Consider the following 22,345-nt stretch of genomic DNA (forward strand, 5'->3'; position numbering starts at 1 on the left):
GATTTATAAAACCAGACTAATAAGTATATTGCTACTTTTCTTCAAACATTATCATTTTAATAAACTATATTAAATGCATAAGTATATTAATTATTATCTGTTGCTGTGACTGAACATTAAAAATGATTATTTATTTCAATATGAAAAAAATCTGGATTGTTATTGTGGTGGGTCAGGAATAAACGAGTGTTGGGATATGGAAAGAATGGATATAAGCCATCCTTTCTGGTAGCTTAGCAAGAGAGAGAGAGGAGATAAAGGATGTTGTCTAAGTGGGAATGTCAAGTACATTATTGACTTAAACAGTCTTTCAGTTCTGTTCTAACTGCTAAAATAATGAATTTTTAAAGTTAATCTAGAGGTTGCCTAACACTCCTCAAAAAGATTACCCAGGTAGTGAATATAATTATTTCAAATGCTTTGTAATTAGAAATTATAATCCATTTTCTTCAGAAGTTTCTCTTTGAACTTTGGTATTGATTAGGCTTAGGTCACAAGATACATTTTCACAAAAAATAATTTGAAATAAAAACCAACCGTATTTCATTTATTATGACACACTCTCCCCACATTAGCATCTCTGAAATTGGTATGCCTCCTAAAATTAAGAATGTCTTAGATCCAGTGGAATATAGTAATTTGTTACCTATTTTAGTAGTTTTGTCTTAGTTTGTACATTTTGTATTCAGGATATGTCCAGTGGTACTGGAAGTCCTGGGAGAACTGAACAGAATGAAAAAAGAACATTTTAAACTTTCTCTCATGACTTCATAACTTTCAAAACTTAAAATTTTCTTCTAACTGAAATATACTCTATTTCAGCATTTTCCCACCAGAATACATTACTTTTGATGTATCATTGGTCTGTGTTAAGGATTTCAGAAGGATGATTACTAGTGCAAGTTAAGCATAAAATATAAAGAATTGATATATTTTCCATTATACTACCTTGTATATGCATATAGATGATATTTTCATTAATAGAAAGCATAGTGCTACACTCCCTTACACCATACACAAAAATAAACTCAAAATGGATCAAAGACTTAAATATAAGACAAGATACAATAAACCTCCTAGAAGAAAATATAGGCAAAACATTATCTCACATACATCTCAAAAATATTCTCCTAGGGCAGTCTACCCAAGCAATAGAAATAAAAGCAAGCATAAACAAATGGGACCTAATTAAAACTTACAAGCTTCTGCACAGCAAAGGAAACCATAAGTAAAACAAAAAGACAACCTACGGAATGGGAGAAAATTTTTGCAAATGATGAAACCGATAAAGGTTTGATCTCCAGAATATATAAGCAGCTCATATGACTTAATAAGGAAAAAACAAACAACCCAATCCAAAAATGGGCAGAAAACCTAAACAAGCAATTCTTCAAAGAAGAAATACAAATGATCAATAGGCACATGAAAAAATGCTCAATATCACTAATTATCAGAGAAATGCAAATCAAAACTACAATCAGGTGTCACCTCACACCAGTCAGAATGGCCATCATTCAAAAGTCCACAAATGACAAATGCTGGAGAGTCTGTGGAGAAGATGGAACCCTCCTACACTGCTGGTGGGAATGCAGTCTGGTGCAGCCACTGTGGAAAACAGTATGGAGATTCCTCAAAAGACTAGGAATACACACTTACCATATGACTCAGGAATCCCAATCCTGGGCATATATCCAGAAGTAACCCTACTTCAAAAAGACACCTGCACCCCAATGTTCACAACAGCACTGTTTACAATAGCCAAGACATGGAAACAGCCTAAATGTCCATCAACAGATGACTGGATAAAGAAGATGTGGTATATTTATACAATGGAATACTATTCAGCCATAAAAATGACAACATAACACCATTTGTAGCAACGTGGATGCTCCTGGAGAATGTCATTCTAAGTGAAGTAAGCCAAAAAGAGAAAGAAAAGTACCATATGAGATCGCTCATATGTGGAATCTTAAAAAAAAAAAAAAGAAAAAAACATAAATACAAAACAGAAACAGACTAATAGACATAGAATACAAACTTGTGGTTGCCAAGGGGTAGAGGGGTGGGAAGGGACAGACTAAGAGTTCAAAATTTGCAGATACTGACAGGCATATGCAGAATAGATAAACAAGATTATACTGTATAGCACAGGGAAATATATAGAAGATCTTGTGGTAGCTCACAGTGAAAGAAAAAGTGACAATGAATATATGTATGTTCATGTATAACTGAAAAATTGTGCTCTACACTGAAATTTGACACAACATTGTAAAATGACTATAACTCAATTTAAAAAATGTAAAAAAAAAAAAACATGGTGCTAGAGTTACATTTTGTTTTGGAAAATTTTCCCACATTCCAATGTTATAGCAATAACCTCATGAATACATAGAAGTGAATCCATTCTTGCTGGGAAAGCTGAATATCTCTACTTAATATGTCTCTGTGGAACTGTGTAATTGTTAGGAACTTTATTTAGTCAAGAATTTACTGGATTTAATATTGTGAAGATATTAATCTTTTATATTCATTGATACTTATTAAAGTTAATAGAAGACATTAAAAATTAAGAAAAACCCTACAAAACTTATGCATATCAAAGCTATAATTCATATAGTCTTTAAAAAGCCATATTTTGCCTAATGATTCTGATTTTGCTTTAAGTATGTTTTAAATAAAGTAATACAATATTATTAAAGGCCCCTTTGTATCCTCTCCAATCGTATTCACTTTTCTTCTTTGTTTCCTGGAGGCAACCAGTCTCATAATTTGTATGTATATTTCCTGTCCATATTAGATTTTATATATATATAATCATCCATCCACATATACATACATATAATAATCCATCCATTCATCTATCTGTAAATATTATATAGTACAATTTGGCATATTTTAAATTTCACTTTTTTGTTGAGATCTGATTTACAAAGTGAAATGCATAGATCTTAAGTGTACAGTTTGAATTATGATGAATATATACATCCATGTAGCTCACACCCTTTCAAAATATAGAACATTTTCCCACTACCCTAGGAAGTTCTCTCAGGTCCCTTCCACAACAATCCCCTGAACCCTAGAGGCAACCACTCTTACTTTTTTTCCTACCCAGGGTTAGTGTTTTAGTTAGTACATCATACATTATAAATTCTTACTATCTGAATTCTTTAACTCAGCATATTTTTAGATATGTCCATGTTTTATGTATCAGTAGTTCATTTCTTTTTATTGTTGAGAAATATTCCATGTATCAAGTTTTTTTTTTATTGTCCTAGTTTTCTTTTTTTAATTAATTTCTAGCTTAATTCCACAGTTGTCAGAGGACATATTCTGTGTGATTTTAGATCTTGGAAATGTGTTGACTTTATGGCCTAGCCTATGGTCAGTTTTTGCAGATGTTCCATATACACTAGAAAAGAATTTAATTTGGCAACAGTTGGGTGTAAATGGCCTATGTGTATTAAGTAGGCAACCTTTATTAGTTCTGTTGAGATCTTCTATATGACTACTGATTTTTTTGCTTGCTTGCTCTACCAGTTACTGTGACTATGTATTTTGTTGAACTTATTCTTTATGTCATAAGGCCACTATATTCCTGATGCATTGACTTTTTATTCTTAAGAAGTGTGCTCCTCTGCATGTTTAGTAATTCTTCTTTATTATAATTTACTGTCTAATATTAATATGGTTATATCAGCTTTTAGTGTTTGTATAATGTGTCTTTTTCCATCCTTTTCCTTTCAACCTTTCTATGTGTTTTTACTTAGAGTAAGCAACATATATATAGTTCTTTTTAAATCCAGGTTAATTAACAGTAGTTTCCTTTTAACTGGAATAGTTAGTCTGTTTGCATTTAGGGTACATACTGATATCTGTTCTATTTAATTAGTGCTCTTTGTTCTAAGATTGTTTTTAGATTAACCTTTTTATTATTCATTTCCCTATCTTGCTAGTTATTCATTCTATTATTCTTTGAGTGGGTACTCTAGAGATTATAACATGTATTCTCTACTTCTTAGAGTCTTATAAATTAGTACCTTTACCAGTTCCTGGACAAGAGCATAATCTTAGAATATTTTAACTCCATTTGCTAACCCCACTTCTGCCTTTGTACCATTGTTGTTATATATTCCATTTTATTGTGCTATTTATAGCACAATATATGCTATATATATATAAATAATATAAATAATATGCTACTTATACCATAGCTCACCTTCCTATTTCACTGTAATTTTGAAAGTATTTTCATTGAGCACAGATTTCTAGGTTAGAAGTTAAAGCTATTTTGTTATCTCCTGGCCTCCATCGTTTCTATTGAAAAGCCAGCTATTAGTTTTATTGTTGATTCTTTGGAGGTATTGTGTTTTATCCTGTGGTTGTTTTTAAGATTTTCTGTTTGTCTCTTGTTTGGGGCAAATTTGCTGTAATATCCCAATAGTACAGGATAGTTTTCTTTGTATTTGTTCAGCTTGGAGTTCATAGAACTTGAATCTGTTATTTGATATATTTCATCATATTTCTTCAGATCCTGCTTTTGCCTCATTCTCCCTCTTCTCTCCTACAGGGATTTACCATCATTACACCCATATCACTTATATCTCTTAACATTCTTTTCTTTATTTTCCATCATTTTTCCTCTCCATGTATTACAATAGTTTTCTGGGTATTTTCTCCTGGACTAACTTCTAGGTTACTAATCCTCTTCTGCTGTAGCTAATCTGCTACTAAACCCATCTATTACTTTCTTAACTTCAGTAATCCTATTTTTCAGTTTCAGAATTTCTGCTTGCCTCTTTTCCCCACTAAAATTCAGGTCTCTAATTAAATTTTCCTCTACCTGCTATTTTTTGGAACATATTAATCACACGTATTTTAAGGCATGTTTCTGATAACATGTATAGATTTGTTTTTACTATTTCTTTCTCTTTTCTTTTGGTCACTCGGTTCTGCCTCTTAGAATGCCTAGTAATTTTTAACTGAATACTGGATATTATGTACAAACATTTATGTATATCTGTTTGCTTCCAGAAAATATTTAATTTTTCTCTTACTGGCAGTTATAACTTTGATGTAATCAGGGATGATAGTGGTCAAGGCTGGGTGTCAGATTTAATCTGTTTCCACTATAGCCCTTCAGTGGTCTCATCTCAGACGTGGGTGTTTACTTGAGCTGCTCTCCCTTTGAGGGTCATGAATGCCAAGTTAGGTCTCTTCAGTTTTATAGGAATGTGGAAAGCCCTTCTTAGCTTTTCAGCCTCTTAGCAACTGGTTTGTAGTCTTTCCCCCTCCCTCCCCACATGTATTTTGTGTATTTTAAGAATTTGTAAATGCCTTGACTATAAAAGCCCAGCAGAAGATCCCTTCCCGTCTCTGCAGGGCCACTTTTCTGCTGTGCCCTTTTTTTCAGACTCTTTATCCTGGAAGTTCTTGGTTGGTAGCCCATGACTCATTTTTGTGTCTCAACCTTACAAGAAGGCCTAGAGGTACTGCTTCTATTTATGCCACCTGGGAAATGACAAACATCGCAAAAGAAAATGGTGGAGATTGTAGGACTCGATTCAGCAAATGCCTCTTTTCTCCCCAGGATCTTGACTTCTCATGTTCTAGCTGCCTTAGTTTTTCTACAATGCCTTCAAACATATTTTATATTTTATCAGCTTTTACAGCATTTGTTAGTGGAACTGTTGATCTAATAAAACTACTCTAATAGCTGGAAATGGATATTCAATTCACAGCATTTTATCACTTTCAGAATCTCCTTTAACATAGTTGTTTCATTAATCTCCCAGCTAAAGGCTGTTTGTTTAAAGTTCACTAAAAACAGTAGGTAATGCTGAACAGTACAATAAAAAATGTGACATGAAGACAAACTAGCCATTCTTCCCATGGAACAGAGAAGTAATAAATACATGATTAAGAAGGTACATTTTTTTTCCCTGTCAGATTGAGTTTTGCTTCTGCTTTTCCTTGTGTGCCCTCTAGTGGAGGTTTTGCTGAAATGAAATAACTAGAAAGTGAGATGAATAAATGGCTCTATCATTCAGGAAAAAAATGTAATTATGGTAACATAATATACATAAACTTTATTCTTTTTAACCAGCTCTCAATCATTAACAATTCTGAGGAAGTTTGGTAAATGAATTAAAAAACCAACTTAATATCACTAAATTCAACTGGGTTTTGTTAAACAATATATGCTAAGTACTAGGGGATAAAAGATAAAAGATCCAGTCTCTGACTCTACTGGATTTGATAATATGGTAGGAGAGGTTATAATGCTGAAGGCATTTACAACATAGCAAGATTAGAGATAGTAAATGGTGTCTCTAGGAATAGAAATTAGAATTTAACTGAAATGGAGATGACAAGTTGAAAGCTTCCCTGAGGTTTATCTTTTGAAGAATGAATAAGATTTAGCCAACTGAAGTGGTGGGAAAGTATATTCAGTGTAGCAGGTGTATGTGCAGGCAGAGAAGGATGAGAGAGCACATTTCATTAGGCAGCTATAAGTTATGTAACCAGATCATATGATGTTAGAGTAGAAAATGAGTCAGAATTTGGCAGTGGCTAGATAATGACCTGTGGAATCCATGCTAAAATATATGAATTTCATCCTGAAGGCTATTGAACAACTTTAAGAATGAACATGTTAGTATTTTATAAAGGTTTTTCTGAAAGCGGTTTGAGGATGAATTGGAGCTAAGAGATCCAGTTAAAAAGCTTGCTCTTGCCAAAGCCAGGGACTGCATGTTTAGAATTGAAACTAATAAGTCATTCTGCCTGAATTTGAAAAACATTAGTTCCACTGTACTACAAGATAGTTTTAAAAATGTATTTTTATTAAAAATTCCAGTCATAAAAGATTCCTGTTAAATTTTTTTAATATGTAACTTAGGAAGTGAAAAGTCTTGTTTTTCCCTATATTATAGTTGGTTGTGATATATTCTTGCAGAATTTCTTCCATGTGTTAGCATGTTTCTTTTGTTTTCCTTTGATTTTAAATGGGATTTTATGCAATATACTGTATTCTAATTGGCTTATTTAACTAAAGAGTGTTTCCTGGACACTTTACCTGCCAGTATGTACAGCTGTAGTTCTCTCTTTATAATGGCTGCATAATATTCCACTCTGTGGATATGTAACATTTTATTGAAGAACATCTGGATTGTTTTCAGTTTTTTAGTATTACAAAAACTGCTACAGTGAACATCTCTGGCAACTTGGGTAGGTTTTCTATAAAATACATTCCTAAAGTGGAGTTTGTGACTCAAAGATGTATGTATATTTAGAATTGTGGTAACTGTTGCCAGTTTGTCTCCTGAAAAAGTGGAATCGTGTTATACTGCCTCCCACTGTATTTGAAAGAACCCATACAGTGATATCCCTGGATTTTCTGATGTTCTAAATTTTCCAATATGATTTGTAAATACTACTTCATTTTAGTTTGCCTGCTTTCAACAACATTTAATTGATTAGTCTTTCACATTTTTGTTAGTGGTTTATACATATTTCTTTTACCAATAATTGCCTTTGGTCTTTGCTATTTTTCTATTTGGTGGGTCCACATGTGTTTTATTGATTTATAAGACCTTTTTGCATATTGGATCTTTTAGCTTTTTATTGTTACATGTTTTGAAGATGCTATTTCTAGTTTGTTTTTTGTTTATGCTGTTTTTGGTGGTTGTTTTTTAATTTTTATGTTGTGATTTTTATCTGTCTTTTGAGAAAAGCTGTCATAAAGCCAACTTCCAAAAAAAGTCCTGGACTGAGAGAGTTTAACAGTTCACTTCTTTAGAACTTCCAAGGAATAGATTACACTAATACAATTTGAATAGTTCCAGAGCATAAAAAAAAAAGAGAGAGAGAAGCATTTCAGTTCTTTTTTATAAAGCAAACATAAATTCTGATTTTGAAATCCAGTAAAAAAAAAGTATCCACCCCAACAAACTTTATAAATCAATCTCAATTATCAATATAAATACCAAAATCCCTTAATGAAATGCCACCAAAATGGATATTATCAGCAAAATAAATGAATAATATACAATGATCAAATGGGGTTCATGGCAAAATGGTTCACTATTAGAGAAATACACTTTATAAATAGGTAAAGAGATTTTTTTAAAGGGAGGTTATCATTATAATAGATGCCAGAAGGGCATTTTTATTAAAGTTAAAACCTTATTCCAACTTTTGTAATCTTAGTAAAATTTGATTAGATGAATAGTTCTTTAACTTCATAAACGTATATCTGAAACCAAAATAAGTCATATGCTTAACAGAGAAACACTAACAGCATTTGCACTAATGTCAATAACAAAACAAGGATGCTTATTATAAGCTGTTCTTGTCTTACATGGTTTTGAGAACCAAAGGCAATTCAGTTACACAAAAGGAAAAAATAAGAGGTGCAGATAATTATAAAGTGTAGCAATAATGACAGAGCATTTACTTCATGCCTAGTACTATTCTAATTATTAAACATTATTTCATTACCATAGATTATGATAATATCACAAATGGGTGCCACAGACATCAAAACTATTATTATGTCATATAAAGTTGTAGAGACTGAGGCAATGAGAGTTTAAGAAACTTGCCTAAGGTTACACAGCCAGTAAATGCTGAAGACCAGATTTTAACTTAGGCAGACTGAGTTTACTTTTACTCACAAGTGTACGACTAGTTTGCAGACCTTTAAAATTTGATTGGAACAGAACCATGCTCATTCCTTTATGTATTGTCTGTGTCTACTTTTGTCACATCATAGCAGAACTGAGTGGTTATAACACAGTCCTGTATGCCCCAATAAGCCTAAAATATTTACTTTCTTGCCCTTTACAGAAAAAAAAAAACATTTGCCAACCACTGTTCTTAAACCACTGAACTATGTTACCTTTGATGAAGATAGTAGGCCTTTTTTATTAGGAAAGAGGAGACAAAATGATATTTTAGATTATATGAATATATGCTTGGTAAATCCAAGGTAATTAACTTAGAAACTGTTAGAAAAGGTAATCATAAAGTGAGGTAGTTTTTTTTTTAACTAATGTGCAAAATTCAGTTGGTTTCTAATTTACAAATAATAGCCAGCTTGAGAACGCGAGGTAATAACATTCTAGCCTTAAGAGCAAAAGACATAAATATCTAAAGGTAAATGTACAAGAAATGTGAAGGACCCAAATGAAGAGAAGTTTATAACTATATTGAGTAAAACAAAAGGAGATTGAATAAATAGACATGTCATGTTCTTGGCTGGGATGACTCAGCATTAAAAAAGACATTTGTTTTTTATCTAAATTACTTTGTAAAATTAAACATCTTAAATTCAGAGTGCCAAAGGGGATTGCTTTAACTTGATGAAATGATTTTGAAAATTCTGAAAGAAAAACATGACCAAAAAAACCAAGAATTTTCTGAAAAATATGTTTATGACTTCAAGATGCTAAACTGAACATATGCTGACGTTTTGCCCTTCCACAGCAAACTTTAGACATCCATAAAGTTTTAATAAAGTTCTGTTTGAAACAAGAAAGGGAGTTATCTCTGGAATAGAAAAGGCATAATTCCCTAAAGAAAGAAACAAATGGGAACTCTCTCTGGCAATCCTTAAGAACTGCATTACTGATAGTCCAGGCCAGGATTGCTGGTTTGAGTCTTCCATGCTTAGGGGGTCTTTACAGGCTAGAAGACGGGTGCACAACCACAAATCACTAAAATCTGGAGACTGTAAGCATCATAAAACAAGGACAACATATTCAACACAAGAGTGACTTAGGTTAGATAAAATGGAATAAAACAGAAGAGTCTAAAAAGAACTTTATTCCTCTGAGCAATAAAAGAGAGATCTGCTTCCACAAAATAACAAACAGGAATTATGAAACAAGTAGAGTGAATTATGAAAAAAGGAAACTATTACTGAATATTAAAACTAAGTATATATGAAGAACAGCAGATGGGACTCAGCTGAAGAGCTAATTAGTGGACTGGAAGATAGACGTGAAGAAATCTGGAATACAATGCAAAGAGTTACGAAGGAAAAGTAAGAGACATGGAGAACCTTGCCAGAAGCTCTTACATCTGTTTAATAAGAGTTCCAGAAGGAGAAAGTGGAAGATAGACTATATTTGAAGCAATAATGGCCAAGAATGGTCCCAAACTGAATGTACAAATCCTTAGGACTGAAGGATCTACCAGGTACAAAGTAAGATTTATACACACACATAAATAGATAAAGGTATACAACATATTTTAATTTAAAATTTAAAAATATAGACACATCACAATGAACTTCAAAATATCAAGAATAAAGGCAAAACTCCTGTGTAAGTTACCTATTGAAAAGACAATTTATCTAGATGATTCCTATCAAGAAATGACCATCTGACATTATACTACTTAATAACAACTATATATGGAGGAAGACAAATGGTCTGAGGAATAAACTCTGAACTGTAATTCTTTAGCCATTCTGTCACTTAAGTGAAGGTAAATACATTTTCATATATACAGGAACTTAAAGTTATCATCTTAAGCATGAGTACAATTAACAGTTGACATTTTGAATGAGATTGTACTGTGTATTGCAAGATATTTAGCAACTCTGGCCCTCACCCATTAAATGCCAATAACTCTATCCAGTCCTTTTGATAAACTAAAAATACCCCCCACATATTTCACAGAAAAGTATTCCCAGTCAAGAACTGCTATTCTGACTCTTAAAAATAATATATAAAAATACTGCTACAAGAAGAAAAATAAACCCAGAAGTAATTGGGTGCAAGAAATAACGTTGAGAAAAGAAATTACTAAACATGTTGATAACTAAATAGCTATTGGCTGTGGGGGAAAAAAGTGAGTGTGTTTATCAGATGGTAAGTGATGCTAAACTTCTATGATAACAAGTTTGGAATTTGGGCGACTGAAGAGAGAATGAAGCAAAATAAAATTAAACTTCTTTTTTCAGATGAGATCATAGTTACTGGCCAAGTTTAGTTTTTGTTAAATGGTAAGGTGAAGGGTGTTAGCAAGAAGGGGAGGATTTAAAAGCAAGTACAGTAGTCCCCCTTCATCTGCCTTTTTGCTTTCTGTGGTTTCACTTACCCACAGTGTGAAAACATTTAATGGAAAATTCCAGAAATAAACAGTTTGTAAGTTTTAAATTGCACACCATGGGATTAAATCTCTCAATGTCCCACCCAGGACTTGAATCGTCCCTTTGTCCTGCGTATTCATGCTGTATATACTACCCACCTATTAGTATCGGAAAAAACAGTTTATAGATGGTTTGGAACTATCCATGGTGTCAGGCATCCACTGGGGGTTGTAGAACATATACCCTGTGGATAAGGAGGTCCTGCTGTACCAGAAGAAGATAAGGATGTTACAAGCTTTTAGATCAAGGGTCAGAGATAGAGGGTAGATAGACCAAATAGAATCAGTCTAACAAGGCTGAAAAGGAGACACACATGTATGTATTTACCATGGAAGCACAATACATAAAAAGCAGATAAATATAATGTCAAAAATAATTCTAACCATATTAATAAAAAAGAAAAATAATATAATTGATAGAGCTCACTGATTAAAATATAGTAACTCACATGTTGGCTAAAACCAAAATCCAGTGAAATCATACCTAAATTACAATAATACATAATGGTTCAAAATAAAATGATCAAAAAATATGTCATTCATTTAGCAAATATTTATACCTGGTAGATACCAAGACAAAAAAAAAAAAAAAAAACCCTCTGGGGTAGTAAATTATTTAAAGGAACAAAGAGGAAGTGTTCATTTTGATAAAAGCAAAACAAGGTAGTTTTAACATATACGACTTTAAAATATATAAAATGAAAATGGTAGAACTAAAAAAGAAATGGAAAATATATAAGTATATGTGAAGACTTCAGTGTAAACATATTAGACAAAAAGGAAAGATATAGGCGATTCAAATAACACTTAACAAGTGTATCTAATTGATATTTATCTAGAATTCTAATAATTTATATATTTGGATTCTTTTCAAACAGATGTGGATTGTTTTTAAAATACATTCATGTTCTAGGCCACAAAGGAAGCCTTAATAAATTCCTTTTTTTAAAAAAGTGATATTTTATAGGATACTTTTCATTAACCAAAATGTAATGAATTTAGGATTTAACAACCAAACGCCTCCTCAGTGCCTAAAATTGGGTATTTAAAATTATGCATTTTAATAATTTCTGTATTACAGAAGAAATCAAAATAAAAATAATTTCTATATTACAGAAGAAATCAAAATAAAACTTAGAACTGAACAACAGTTAAAGCCTTGATATCAAAACCTATGTGATTCAGATAAAGCAATATTCAGAGGGAAAATAATAGATTTGAATTCATTTATTGGCAAGTCAAAATATTGCATAAACAGCATGATTTTATTTATGTTTTAAAATGTCTTTTTTTTCTTGCACACATATGTTTACATATGTAAAATCTGTTCATTTTGTTTCCTAAGATTTGGAAAGATATCCAGCTCTTATCAGTGATTATCTGTAGTGTTCTAAAAAAAGTACATATGTATGAATTAAATAATTTTTAAAAATCAGTACATCTCTTTAAAAAGAAGAGTAGGATATAGAAATAGCCTTATATTAAAAATAGGTGACAATAATTAAAACAGTGTGGTATTAATGGAAAGCTCTCTATTGCTGATCCCCAGAAGTAAACCAGGAAAGACAATAAAGGACAAAATCCAATATATGAAATTATTATATATGATTAATGTGGCATTTCAAACTAGCAGGGAGACAATGGATCATCATTTTGGTGCTGGGGATTTGGATAGCTATTTGAAGGAATAAAAATTGCTGGGTTCAAGCCTCACACCACAGTAATTTCATATGTCTCAACATATTCAAATATTAAAAAACTTAAAGTCACACAAGTACTTAATAAAAAAACCTGAGCATTAAAGAGGCAACAGAAAATAAAACACTTTCCAGCAGCTGGAGAAAAGACTGACAATTAAGATCTTTGTCTAGTACAATAAAATTGCTGGCAGAGAAAGTAAAAAACCTGAATTAAAAATTAAGAGCACATAAGGACATCTAAATGCAGCATGAAGAAAGATATCATGGAACTTAAAAACAAGTGTGGTAATTGAATTCAGAATTCAGGGAAGAAAAAGGAACATGGAAGACTGGTAATCATAAACACATTCTTTAAAAAAAAGAAGTGGTTCCTAAGATGAAAAACTCTATCAGGACTGAATATTGAAAAAAAAAAAAAAGACTGCATTTTGGAAAAGTTTTTGAGTTTTAGTTTGGACTGATGAAGAAGAAGAAGAAAAAAGACACTCCTGGGCATAAATTCTGGTTAAAATGTGTAAACTAAAAACAAAGATTAAATTTTTTACAAGCTTCCAGGCAGAAAGAATTAAGTTTTTAACAAAGGAAAGTAAGAAGGTTAGAGTGGCATCAGACTTCTCATGGGCACAGCTGAAACTAGAAAAGAGTGAAATTACATTTTCACTTAGACAAAGATCTTATTCTCAACCAAGCTGGGGTCCGATACGCCTGTGAGGGTGAAAGAAAGACGGTCAAGGATATGTAAGCACTCAGAAAGTACATTACCCAAGCAACTCAGCTGAGGAAAATACTTCAGAAAAGACTCTAACCAAACCAAAAAAGAACCAGAGACCTCGTGAAGGCAGAGGATGAATCAAGAGGAAGCAGTGAGAGGGATGAACTTTGATGACTGCGTATTTAATAGATAGTGTTGACTGGGAATGTGAACTATGAGTGCTAAATAAGGATCCTGTAAACAGACAAAACAAAATGTAAGTAAAAATCTATTAAGTACTAAATTATGCCAACAAAATCTAAGAGCTATAGTTTGCAGAGAGTAGGGGGGCTCCTAAGAGAAGAAGAGGAATGAAGAGTATTCAGAAGGCCTCATCCTAGTAGAGTATACATAGGGAGAACTGGGCCATGGTGGTGGAGGAAACCACATAGGTCTTCTCTTGCTTATATATAAGAGAGTCATATGTGTTTTACTAAGAACAGAAAAACAGAATAATGTTTAATGGTTTTTTATTTTAAAAAAGGAAAAGCAGAGTCATCAGATTTTCAAGGGGAAAATGTAGTGAATTTTGTTGCACCAACAAAAACAAAAGAGAAAAAATATTGTCAATTATGTCAGTTATTACACTAAATGAGAATGGATTGAAATTTTCAACTGAGACGCTAGCTTAAAAAACAAAAGATGGCTAAATGCTATTACAAGAAAAGTTGAAGGAAAAAGAGTATAAAAGATCCCTTTACAGGTAAAGGTAAACCCACAGAAATCAGGACTATCAATATCAGATATTACTAATATTAGATGCAATAAACAGAATAAAGAACTTTGTAGTATGATGAAACGCAAAATCAATGAAAATGTAACAAGCACAAACCTGTATACACTGGACTATATGACTACTAAATCTATAAATCAAAACCTATTAAAATTTTAGAAGTAGACCAAAATACAATTACAGCAGGAAATTTCAACACATATCTCTTATTAGGCAGATCTAATAATATATGTAAAATGAGTAAAGATACAGATACATTGAATAATGCAATCAGTAAACATGTGATGATGATAAGGAGAAAACCCCACCTATATTACATGAAAGCATGACAAAAACAGAAGCAGACCATTATACTAGTTACTGCATGGGTTGGGGGATGGATTTGGAGACAGGTCAGGGTCATTAGCCTCAAAGAACTTAAAAGTCCAGTTGAGAAAATAGATGGATTGAACAAGTACATTTTGGCCTGAAAGGTGAACTGATAAAAATAAGCACAGAGTGCTATGAGAAAGTGAGGAGAGGGGGACTGCTAACCAAGATCAGGTGGGACATCAGAAAATCAGGGGGGCATGTTGGTTTCTAACATAAAACTCCAGAGGCAGATTATCAATAAGTTTGTTGAAGAGAAAAATGAAAAGACATTTCAACCAGAGTGCTCTGCATATAGGTCATCCGGTGGAGAGAGACTTTGGAATTCATACCTGCAGATATGACTGAAGTCTCTTGATACAATGGAGTAGGATTACAGGTGCTAAAATGGTAGAGAGGGAGAAAGAGGACTTGTCTTGAAGATTCTCACAGATGTAACTTTGAAAACTTTAAACAGCAAATTGATCTGATGTGATTTACAAGTGTGGAGGAAAGACTGAAGACAAAGGAGGCCAGTTACGATGCTGTTGCATGCAGTAATCCACGTGAGAAGTGATGAAGACTTGAACATCTGGGAGAAGGAGGAGAGAGGAAAGTAGACAGATACAAATGATAGGAAGGAGGTAAAACTGACAGGGATGATGATTTAGATATGAAGGCATGAGGAGTCATGGATAAATTCTAGGTTTCTGTGTTGGTCCATGCTAGGATTGTGATGCTGTTCACAGAGATAGGTAATAACAGAGAGTATTGGAGTGTTGGAGTGAAGATGGTGACTTAAGATTCTGATATGTGTTGGTTTAGAGTTTTGTAGGGTACCAAGTGACAATGACAGAAATGATCTGGAGTTTAGGAGCAAAGCCTGACCTAGAGATGCAGATTCAGCAGCAATCAGTGTCTTAATGATATTCATGAGAGTAGGTAAGATCATTCACGTATGGTGTTTATGTCATTAAAAGGGAAGATCATTGAGGACAAAAGCCTCTGAAATACATACTTTAAGGTGCTAGAAAAATAAAAGGAGTCCAAATAACTGTTGACCTTTACAAAAGCAGTTGTGTGTTAGAAGGAGCAGGCAGAACAAAATAGTAGTGATTTAAACAGAGAATGGGAAGTATAGAATTCTTTACATTAAATCTCAGGAAATAAGTAAGATGGAAATGAATATTGAAAGTAAAGTTATCTAGCACAAATAGTTACCACATCACTTGAGTAAACAACTTATTTTAAAGTTTTATAACTGCCCTAAAGAGGTCATAAGATTGTTCGTAAGTTCATAAGAGTTTGTAAGATTGAAGAGTTAATTTAGGTTTCGTTAATCTGTAACAGCCAGGAAGCTACAGATGTTACAGGTTTCCACATATACAAAACCAGTGGAAGAATTGTTTTCTCCCCTCTCAAAACTGCCATGATATTGATGGTATCAATAACTTGAATAACTTTTAGAAGCTGAGTAGTAACACCTTCTAGGTAATCTAGGCCCTATTATAGTGGTTTGCTGTTCCATTCAGTAAATTCAACTTTTCTTAGAAGTTAGAAACCAATGCAGCATTTTTCTAACATTTTTCAGAAGTGATCTGAAGCTTCTTAGGCAGCAGACTGTACTAGTCTGGAAGTTTTCTTTTCTAGGAGGAAAAAAGCATCTGTACAGAGCCATTTTATTTCCATGTGAATTTACAGACACAAAATTATATACCTGCTGGTTTCTGAGATTCTAAGAGAAATTAATATTTAGAAGAACCTCAATTTTCAGTACAATTTCAGAAAATTTTAGTTATAATTTTCAATAATAAGTTTCAAGCAAAATGGAACACTCACTCTTTCATGTTACCTTCTCTAACCAAACGAAGGAGTGCACAATATGAAGGTCAAGGCAAAGTGGAGGGAACAGTACTTGCACAGCCCCTGAAAAGGGAAGGACTTGGTATTTTCAAAGAGAATAAACTGTAAGTGGCCAAGAGTAGAAGTAAGGAGAGCATCTATGAGGCTGTTGCAGTAACATAGATCAGAGGAATATAATGATGACTCAGACTGCTTATCGTGACTAACAAGGTGGTAAGAAGTGGCTAGATTCAAAATCTATTATGTAGATAGAGCCAATAGGACCTGCTGACGACTTGTATATGGAGTGATGGAGAAGAGTCTTGACTGATGTTTAGTCTTAGGACTGAGTTATGTGGGTAATGGTAGCTTTGTGAAATAGAGAAGATCGGAAGGAGCAGATTTGGGCTGCTGTGGGGGAGTTGGGGTGGAGGAGAGGCATGAAGAGGTCTGAGTAAGCCTTAGAAAAGAATTTGAATAATTAGTTGACTCAAATAATTTTGTTCTATTGTATATATTTATTTTCCCTATTTGTTTAAGCTATCCAGAAATTCACTCTTCACTTTGTAAAATTGTTTAATCAAGCCACTATGTAGGAGATATTCAATGTAGAAGAGGCAACGTTTGACAACTACCTTAGCATGTACTTTTTAATAAAACACTGAAATTGTAATATACAAGGAAAGAGAAGAAACAGATAAATGCATGAAACTTTTTGTGCTAGAGACATTGATGTGATCAGATTCAGGATATACCTTACGTTAACAAACCTTACAGAGAAATATTCTATTTATAGGTAGTGTGTGTAATGCAAGTATTCAAAGTTAACTTCCTTAATGAGATCAAAACAGAGAATTCTGAAATTAATTTGTTGTTCTTTTGTGAAGGTCTTTGTGTGTGAATCAGATATTTGAGGTGACTCAGGATGATTAGGTCCAGAATCTCAGACCTCCTTTAAAACAGAACATGATACTAAGGTTCAGCCCGAGTAGAACTAATAGAATCTTTCTGGAAAAAAAAAAAAAAAGAATCTTTGTAATTAGGTCCAGAAGCTGACTGACTTCTAGGAATAGAGAGACTGAATCTCTGGTTTTGAGAAATGTACACCAGAGGGAAACCACTATGCTCTCCCAGAACGTAATCTCAGAGAGTCTGGCTAAACTATTGGACTGATCTATTTCTTGATTAGAGTAAGCCTCCAAGTCAGGGTAAAATTTTTTTTAATCCTAAACAAAAGTAGAATCATAATAGAATACATTAAGAAATAAGAGTTTAAAACTTACATTTTTATTAAATAAAATGTAATTTTTAAAATGCAGTAAGTATTTAGTAATTTTGAGAGGATGTCATTTGTGTCATTTATTTGTGTCATTCATCACTATGTCCCCAGCAAAAGCACAGTGAGGGTACTCTTGATATTTTTCTGCATGGGTATATAAATTAAAGAAACCTCCTATTGGGAAGCAGGGCTTATTTAGTGATTTAAAAAAACACCCATTTCTTCACTAGAGGGTGCTGTGTAAGCATTCAATACTTTTAAAGTGTCATTTCCTTCATATTTATTTGCTGGGAGATTGGATTTTTAGATCACCTGATTTATTAAAAGCTTTCATTTCTTTTTCTTTGCTTTCAAAGCAATCCTGATGGTGGTGTTCACAGTAAAATTCAAGGATTTGAGTAACTGTTAAGGGCAGCATTGACACAAATGTTTCTTCTCTTTCCCCTCTTAGGAGACTGATGACCCCAATCATGTATGCTGCACGAGACGGTCACCCTCAGGTTGTTGCTGTCCTTGTTGCTCATGGTGCAGAAGTTAATGCCCAGGATGAGAATGGTTATTCTGTGAGAATCAACTGTATAATATCTGTTTTTATCTCTAAGACATTGATACCTTGTTATTATCAGTAGTCCACAAGAAAGGTTTTAAGAAGTAAAAATTACTTAATAGTAAGGGCTGAGATACAATTGCTGTTCAGTGAAGAAAAGCAGCAGCTTAAATGGAAAAAAAAAGAAACTGTTTGACTCTCCTGGTCCTCACCCTTGACACAAGAAGCTGCGGCACACAACAAAGCCTGGGCTCTAGATTACACATTGAATTCTTTTTTAAAGAAAACAGCTCTGTGATTGGCAGATGAATCTTTTTATTCTATAACATCACTTGACTGTGTAAAACATTTTGGTTTTATAAAATCAGTGAACACTGGCAGTCTGCTTTGCAGTTACAACTTTGGAAATATGTTTACGTTATGCTGTGAAATGAAGAGATTGCATCATTCCATTAATTAACGATGTTCACTTTTTTTATTGTGCCATAAATACTGTTGAAAAGTTTTCCTCTCTGTCTCACATACACTCCCTTTCTTTAAACAATCTTCTCCCCCCACTTACAGGCTTTAACATGGGCAGCACGTCAGGGTCATAAAAATGTAGTTTTGAAGTTGCTTGAACTCGGAGCTAATAAAATGCTACAAACCAAAGATGGAAAGACACCAAGCGAGATTGCAAAAAGAAGTAAACATATAGAGGTATCTTATATGTTAAATTAATTTTTCTTGATCCACATTTTCATTTGGAGAACTTTTGTATTATTTTGTTAGAATTCACAGCAGTAATAATAGTGTTTGTGGCTATTATTAAATGTTTAAATGTGTAATTTTCTTCCACCCAGATAATAAATAAATAAATAATAAAACTTTATTTCACTAGACTATTTATCTTTTACTAAATATAGAGGCATTTATAATGTAGTAATTTAAAACCTATGCAAAGGGATAATAAAGTCTCATCTGGCCCTAGAAATAAAACTATAAGAGACTACTTATTTAAGCATTTTCAATTGGTTCAGAATTTCAAAAACTAGTGTATTAAGAAAGCTAATAAAATTTCAAAATGTGAATGTGTAATTAAACTACTGCTTTAAAATTTCAATTAATACACATTAGACAATTTAAAAATTAAATCATTTAAAGTATATTTACTTGTATACATGTGACAATGCAAATAATAAAGTGGTACATACTTGAGTTTTTGATTTACTCTCAGATGGTAAGTCAATAATAAATATTTGCCATACATTAAATTACTTTATTGATATAAAACTTTTGGTCTGAGTATTAAAGCTTTCAGCCAAAGGTCTGTAATTTCTAAGCAAGTATCAAATAAAGTACAACTATAAATCTAAGTTATATATTTCAAGATCTTCTAAAACTGAGCTTCTGAATTTAAAAGCTTATGACATTCCAAAGGTTCCATCATACGATAATCAGACTATGCCATTTTTACTGCAAGTAAAATAACTTCCTCTATTTTTTAAGGAACCTATAAACATGCCTATCATTTTCTAACTCAAATCTACATTTCCAAAATTACTCTAGAGTAAATGCTAATCACTGCAGCCCTGCGAAACTTTAAAAAGAAATTTAAGAGTTTTTCTTCTAAGCTTTGGAAATTTGAAAACTTTTAATTAATTTACTGCATGATTAAATTTAAGGTAGATAACACTGAATTTGACATATTAAGAAATTTATGAACATCAAAGATTATTTTGAGTCATAAATTTTTTCTTAAAGTGAGATCTGATTTTGCATTTTGGCTGATTATATGACGTAACCTTGACTTACTAGAAAGTTAAAACTAAGAAGTTTTAAAACTAAGGAGTTTCACTACATCTCTTTGAGGTGTACAGCTGAGATCTGGGTTCATTAGTCATTCTTATTCCTGTCTACTTAACAGTGTATTTAAAGTACTACCTTAGTACTTAATCTTTCTGATTCTGTTTTATATTTTACTGAAAATATTATTAATTACTATCTTCCTTTAATTTTTACTATAACTTTTTTCAGATCTTCAACTTTCTTTCCTTGACTTTAAATCCTTTGGAAGGAAAGCCTCAACAGCTAACTAAAGAAGAAACAATTTGTAAACTGTTGAGAACGGATTCTGATAAAGAAAAAGATCACATATTTAGGTAACAACATATTTTTGTTCCACATAATACCTATAAATGAGTAAAAATTATGCATGTTTTTATTACTTATAGTAAATGTGATGACATTTAAAATATATGATATTTTAAATTTTTATAAGCATTTAAAAATATTACTTAGAAATGTCTGGGTTTCAGGTGCTTTTTGTTCTCCAGAATTTTAGAAAAAAACTTTATTCATTTACCAACAGTAATAAGGATCATTTTTGACTTTAAATAAAATATCAACTATAAAATTTATTTCTAAAAGGTTCTAAGATTATATTTTTATTAGTGTTCAACCTAGACTGCATCTTGCTTTCTAATTCTTTATGGCAGATTTCTGACTTTATAAGATAAAATTAAAAAAAATTTTTCCCCTGAACACAGTTGTTCAGTGGCCACAACATTATTCTCTACTTACCTACATTTAAAAATTGTTACTAAATTTCTAATTCCTGCAGTTAAAGAGATTTACATACACAGAGCTCTCACAAGGAATTCAGTTGACCCTTGAACAATTTTAGGGGTTAGGGGCCCTGACTCTCCTAGTGGAAAATCCATACCCATGGTTTCCCCATATCCACATTTCTACATCTGTGGATTCAACTAGCCATAATTGTGTAGTACTATAGTATTTACTATTGAAAAAAATCTTCATGCAAGTGGACCTGTGCAGTTCCAACCATGTTATTATAGGGTTAACTATATACATACTGGCAAATATTTTCATTCTTAGGAAAAATGAACTTCATTTTACTCTCAACATTTTCTGTTTACCTTAAATCTTCACTTAAAAAATCTTTCTTATTCCTTTTATATAACATAGTTCTGGTGTGTAAATTTGTAAATACAGGCATACCTCAGAGATATTGGCCTTCAGTTCCAGACCATCGCAATAAAGCAAATACCACAATAAAATGAATCACACAAGTTTTTTTGGTTTTCCAGTGCATATAAAAGTTATGTTTACACTCTACTGTAGTCTGTTAAGTGTGTAATAGTACTCTGTCTACAAAAACAATGTACATACCTTAATTAAAAAACACTTTATAGCTCAAAGATGGTAACCATCATCTGAGCCTCAGCAAATTGTAGTAGTACCATCAGAGATCACTGATCAAAGATCACCATAACAAATATAATAATAAAGAAAAGGTTTGAAATATTTCAAGAATTACTCAGGTATGACACAGAGACACAAAGTAGCAAATACCATTGGAAAAATGGCACTGATAGACTTGGTTGCAGCAGGGTTGCCACAGACCTTCAATTTATTTAAAAAAAGCAATGTCTGCAAAGTGCAATTAGCAAAGCGCAATAAAACGAGGTATGCCTGTATATTCTACATAGACACGTTTTTATTCATTCTCATTCTCTCTCTGCATTATAAATATATATTGTTTGTGCATTTATAGTCTGTTCTGAAATTGACATTGCTATAAATATGTATAGTTCATATACAGCATTTGGAGATCTGGAAATATTTTTACATGGACTTGGACTTGAACATATGACAGATTTATTGAAGGTAAGATTTTGTATAAGCTACAATGAGTTATGTATGCATGTTTATTTGCTGCTTAACATAACATTAAATATTAATTCATAAGCATGCTTATGAAAGAGTGACAGATGTACTTTTCTCCATAATTAGGAGTATATCCCTTTTTAAACTTACAAGCATTTCAAAAAATATTAGAATCTGGCTGGATTAAACAGCTTTCACTTACTGCCTAAAGCTTCACAGAACTCCTTGTACATCTAAGCCCTTAGTTTGTTTTTGCAGTTGCTGATTTTCCTGTATAGAATATTAGAAGCATGATTTTAAACCAGACAAACCTGGTATC

General features: G+C 32.5%; 1 protein-coding gene across 1 annotated transcript in view; it reads left to right on the forward strand.

The window, feature by feature from the left end:
• ASZ1 (ankyrin repeat, SAM and basic leucine zipper domain containing 1) overlaps positions 1-22,345 on the forward strand; it is a 51,943-nt gene that overhangs the window by 15,079 nt on the left and 14,519 nt on the right. Inside the window, exons 5-8 of the mRNA XM_010947617.3 lie at positions 18,262-18,373; positions 18,922-19,056; positions 20,374-20,498; positions 21,951-22,026. Coding sequence (XP_010945919.1) covers positions 18,262-18,373; positions 18,922-19,056; positions 20,374-20,498; positions 21,951-22,026 — 448 coding nt within the window. The remainder of the gene's footprint in view (positions 1-18,261; positions 18,374-18,921; positions 19,057-20,373; positions 20,499-21,950; positions 22,027-22,345) is intronic.

Source organism: Camelus bactrianus, chromosome 7 (genome assembly GCF_048773025.1).
Source record: "Camelus bactrianus isolate YW-2024 breed Bactrian camel chromosome 7, ASM4877302v1, whole genome shotgun sequence".
In the NCBI taxonomy this organism is placed as follows: domain Eukaryota; kingdom Metazoa; phylum Chordata; class Mammalia; order Artiodactyla; family Camelidae; genus Camelus; species Camelus bactrianus.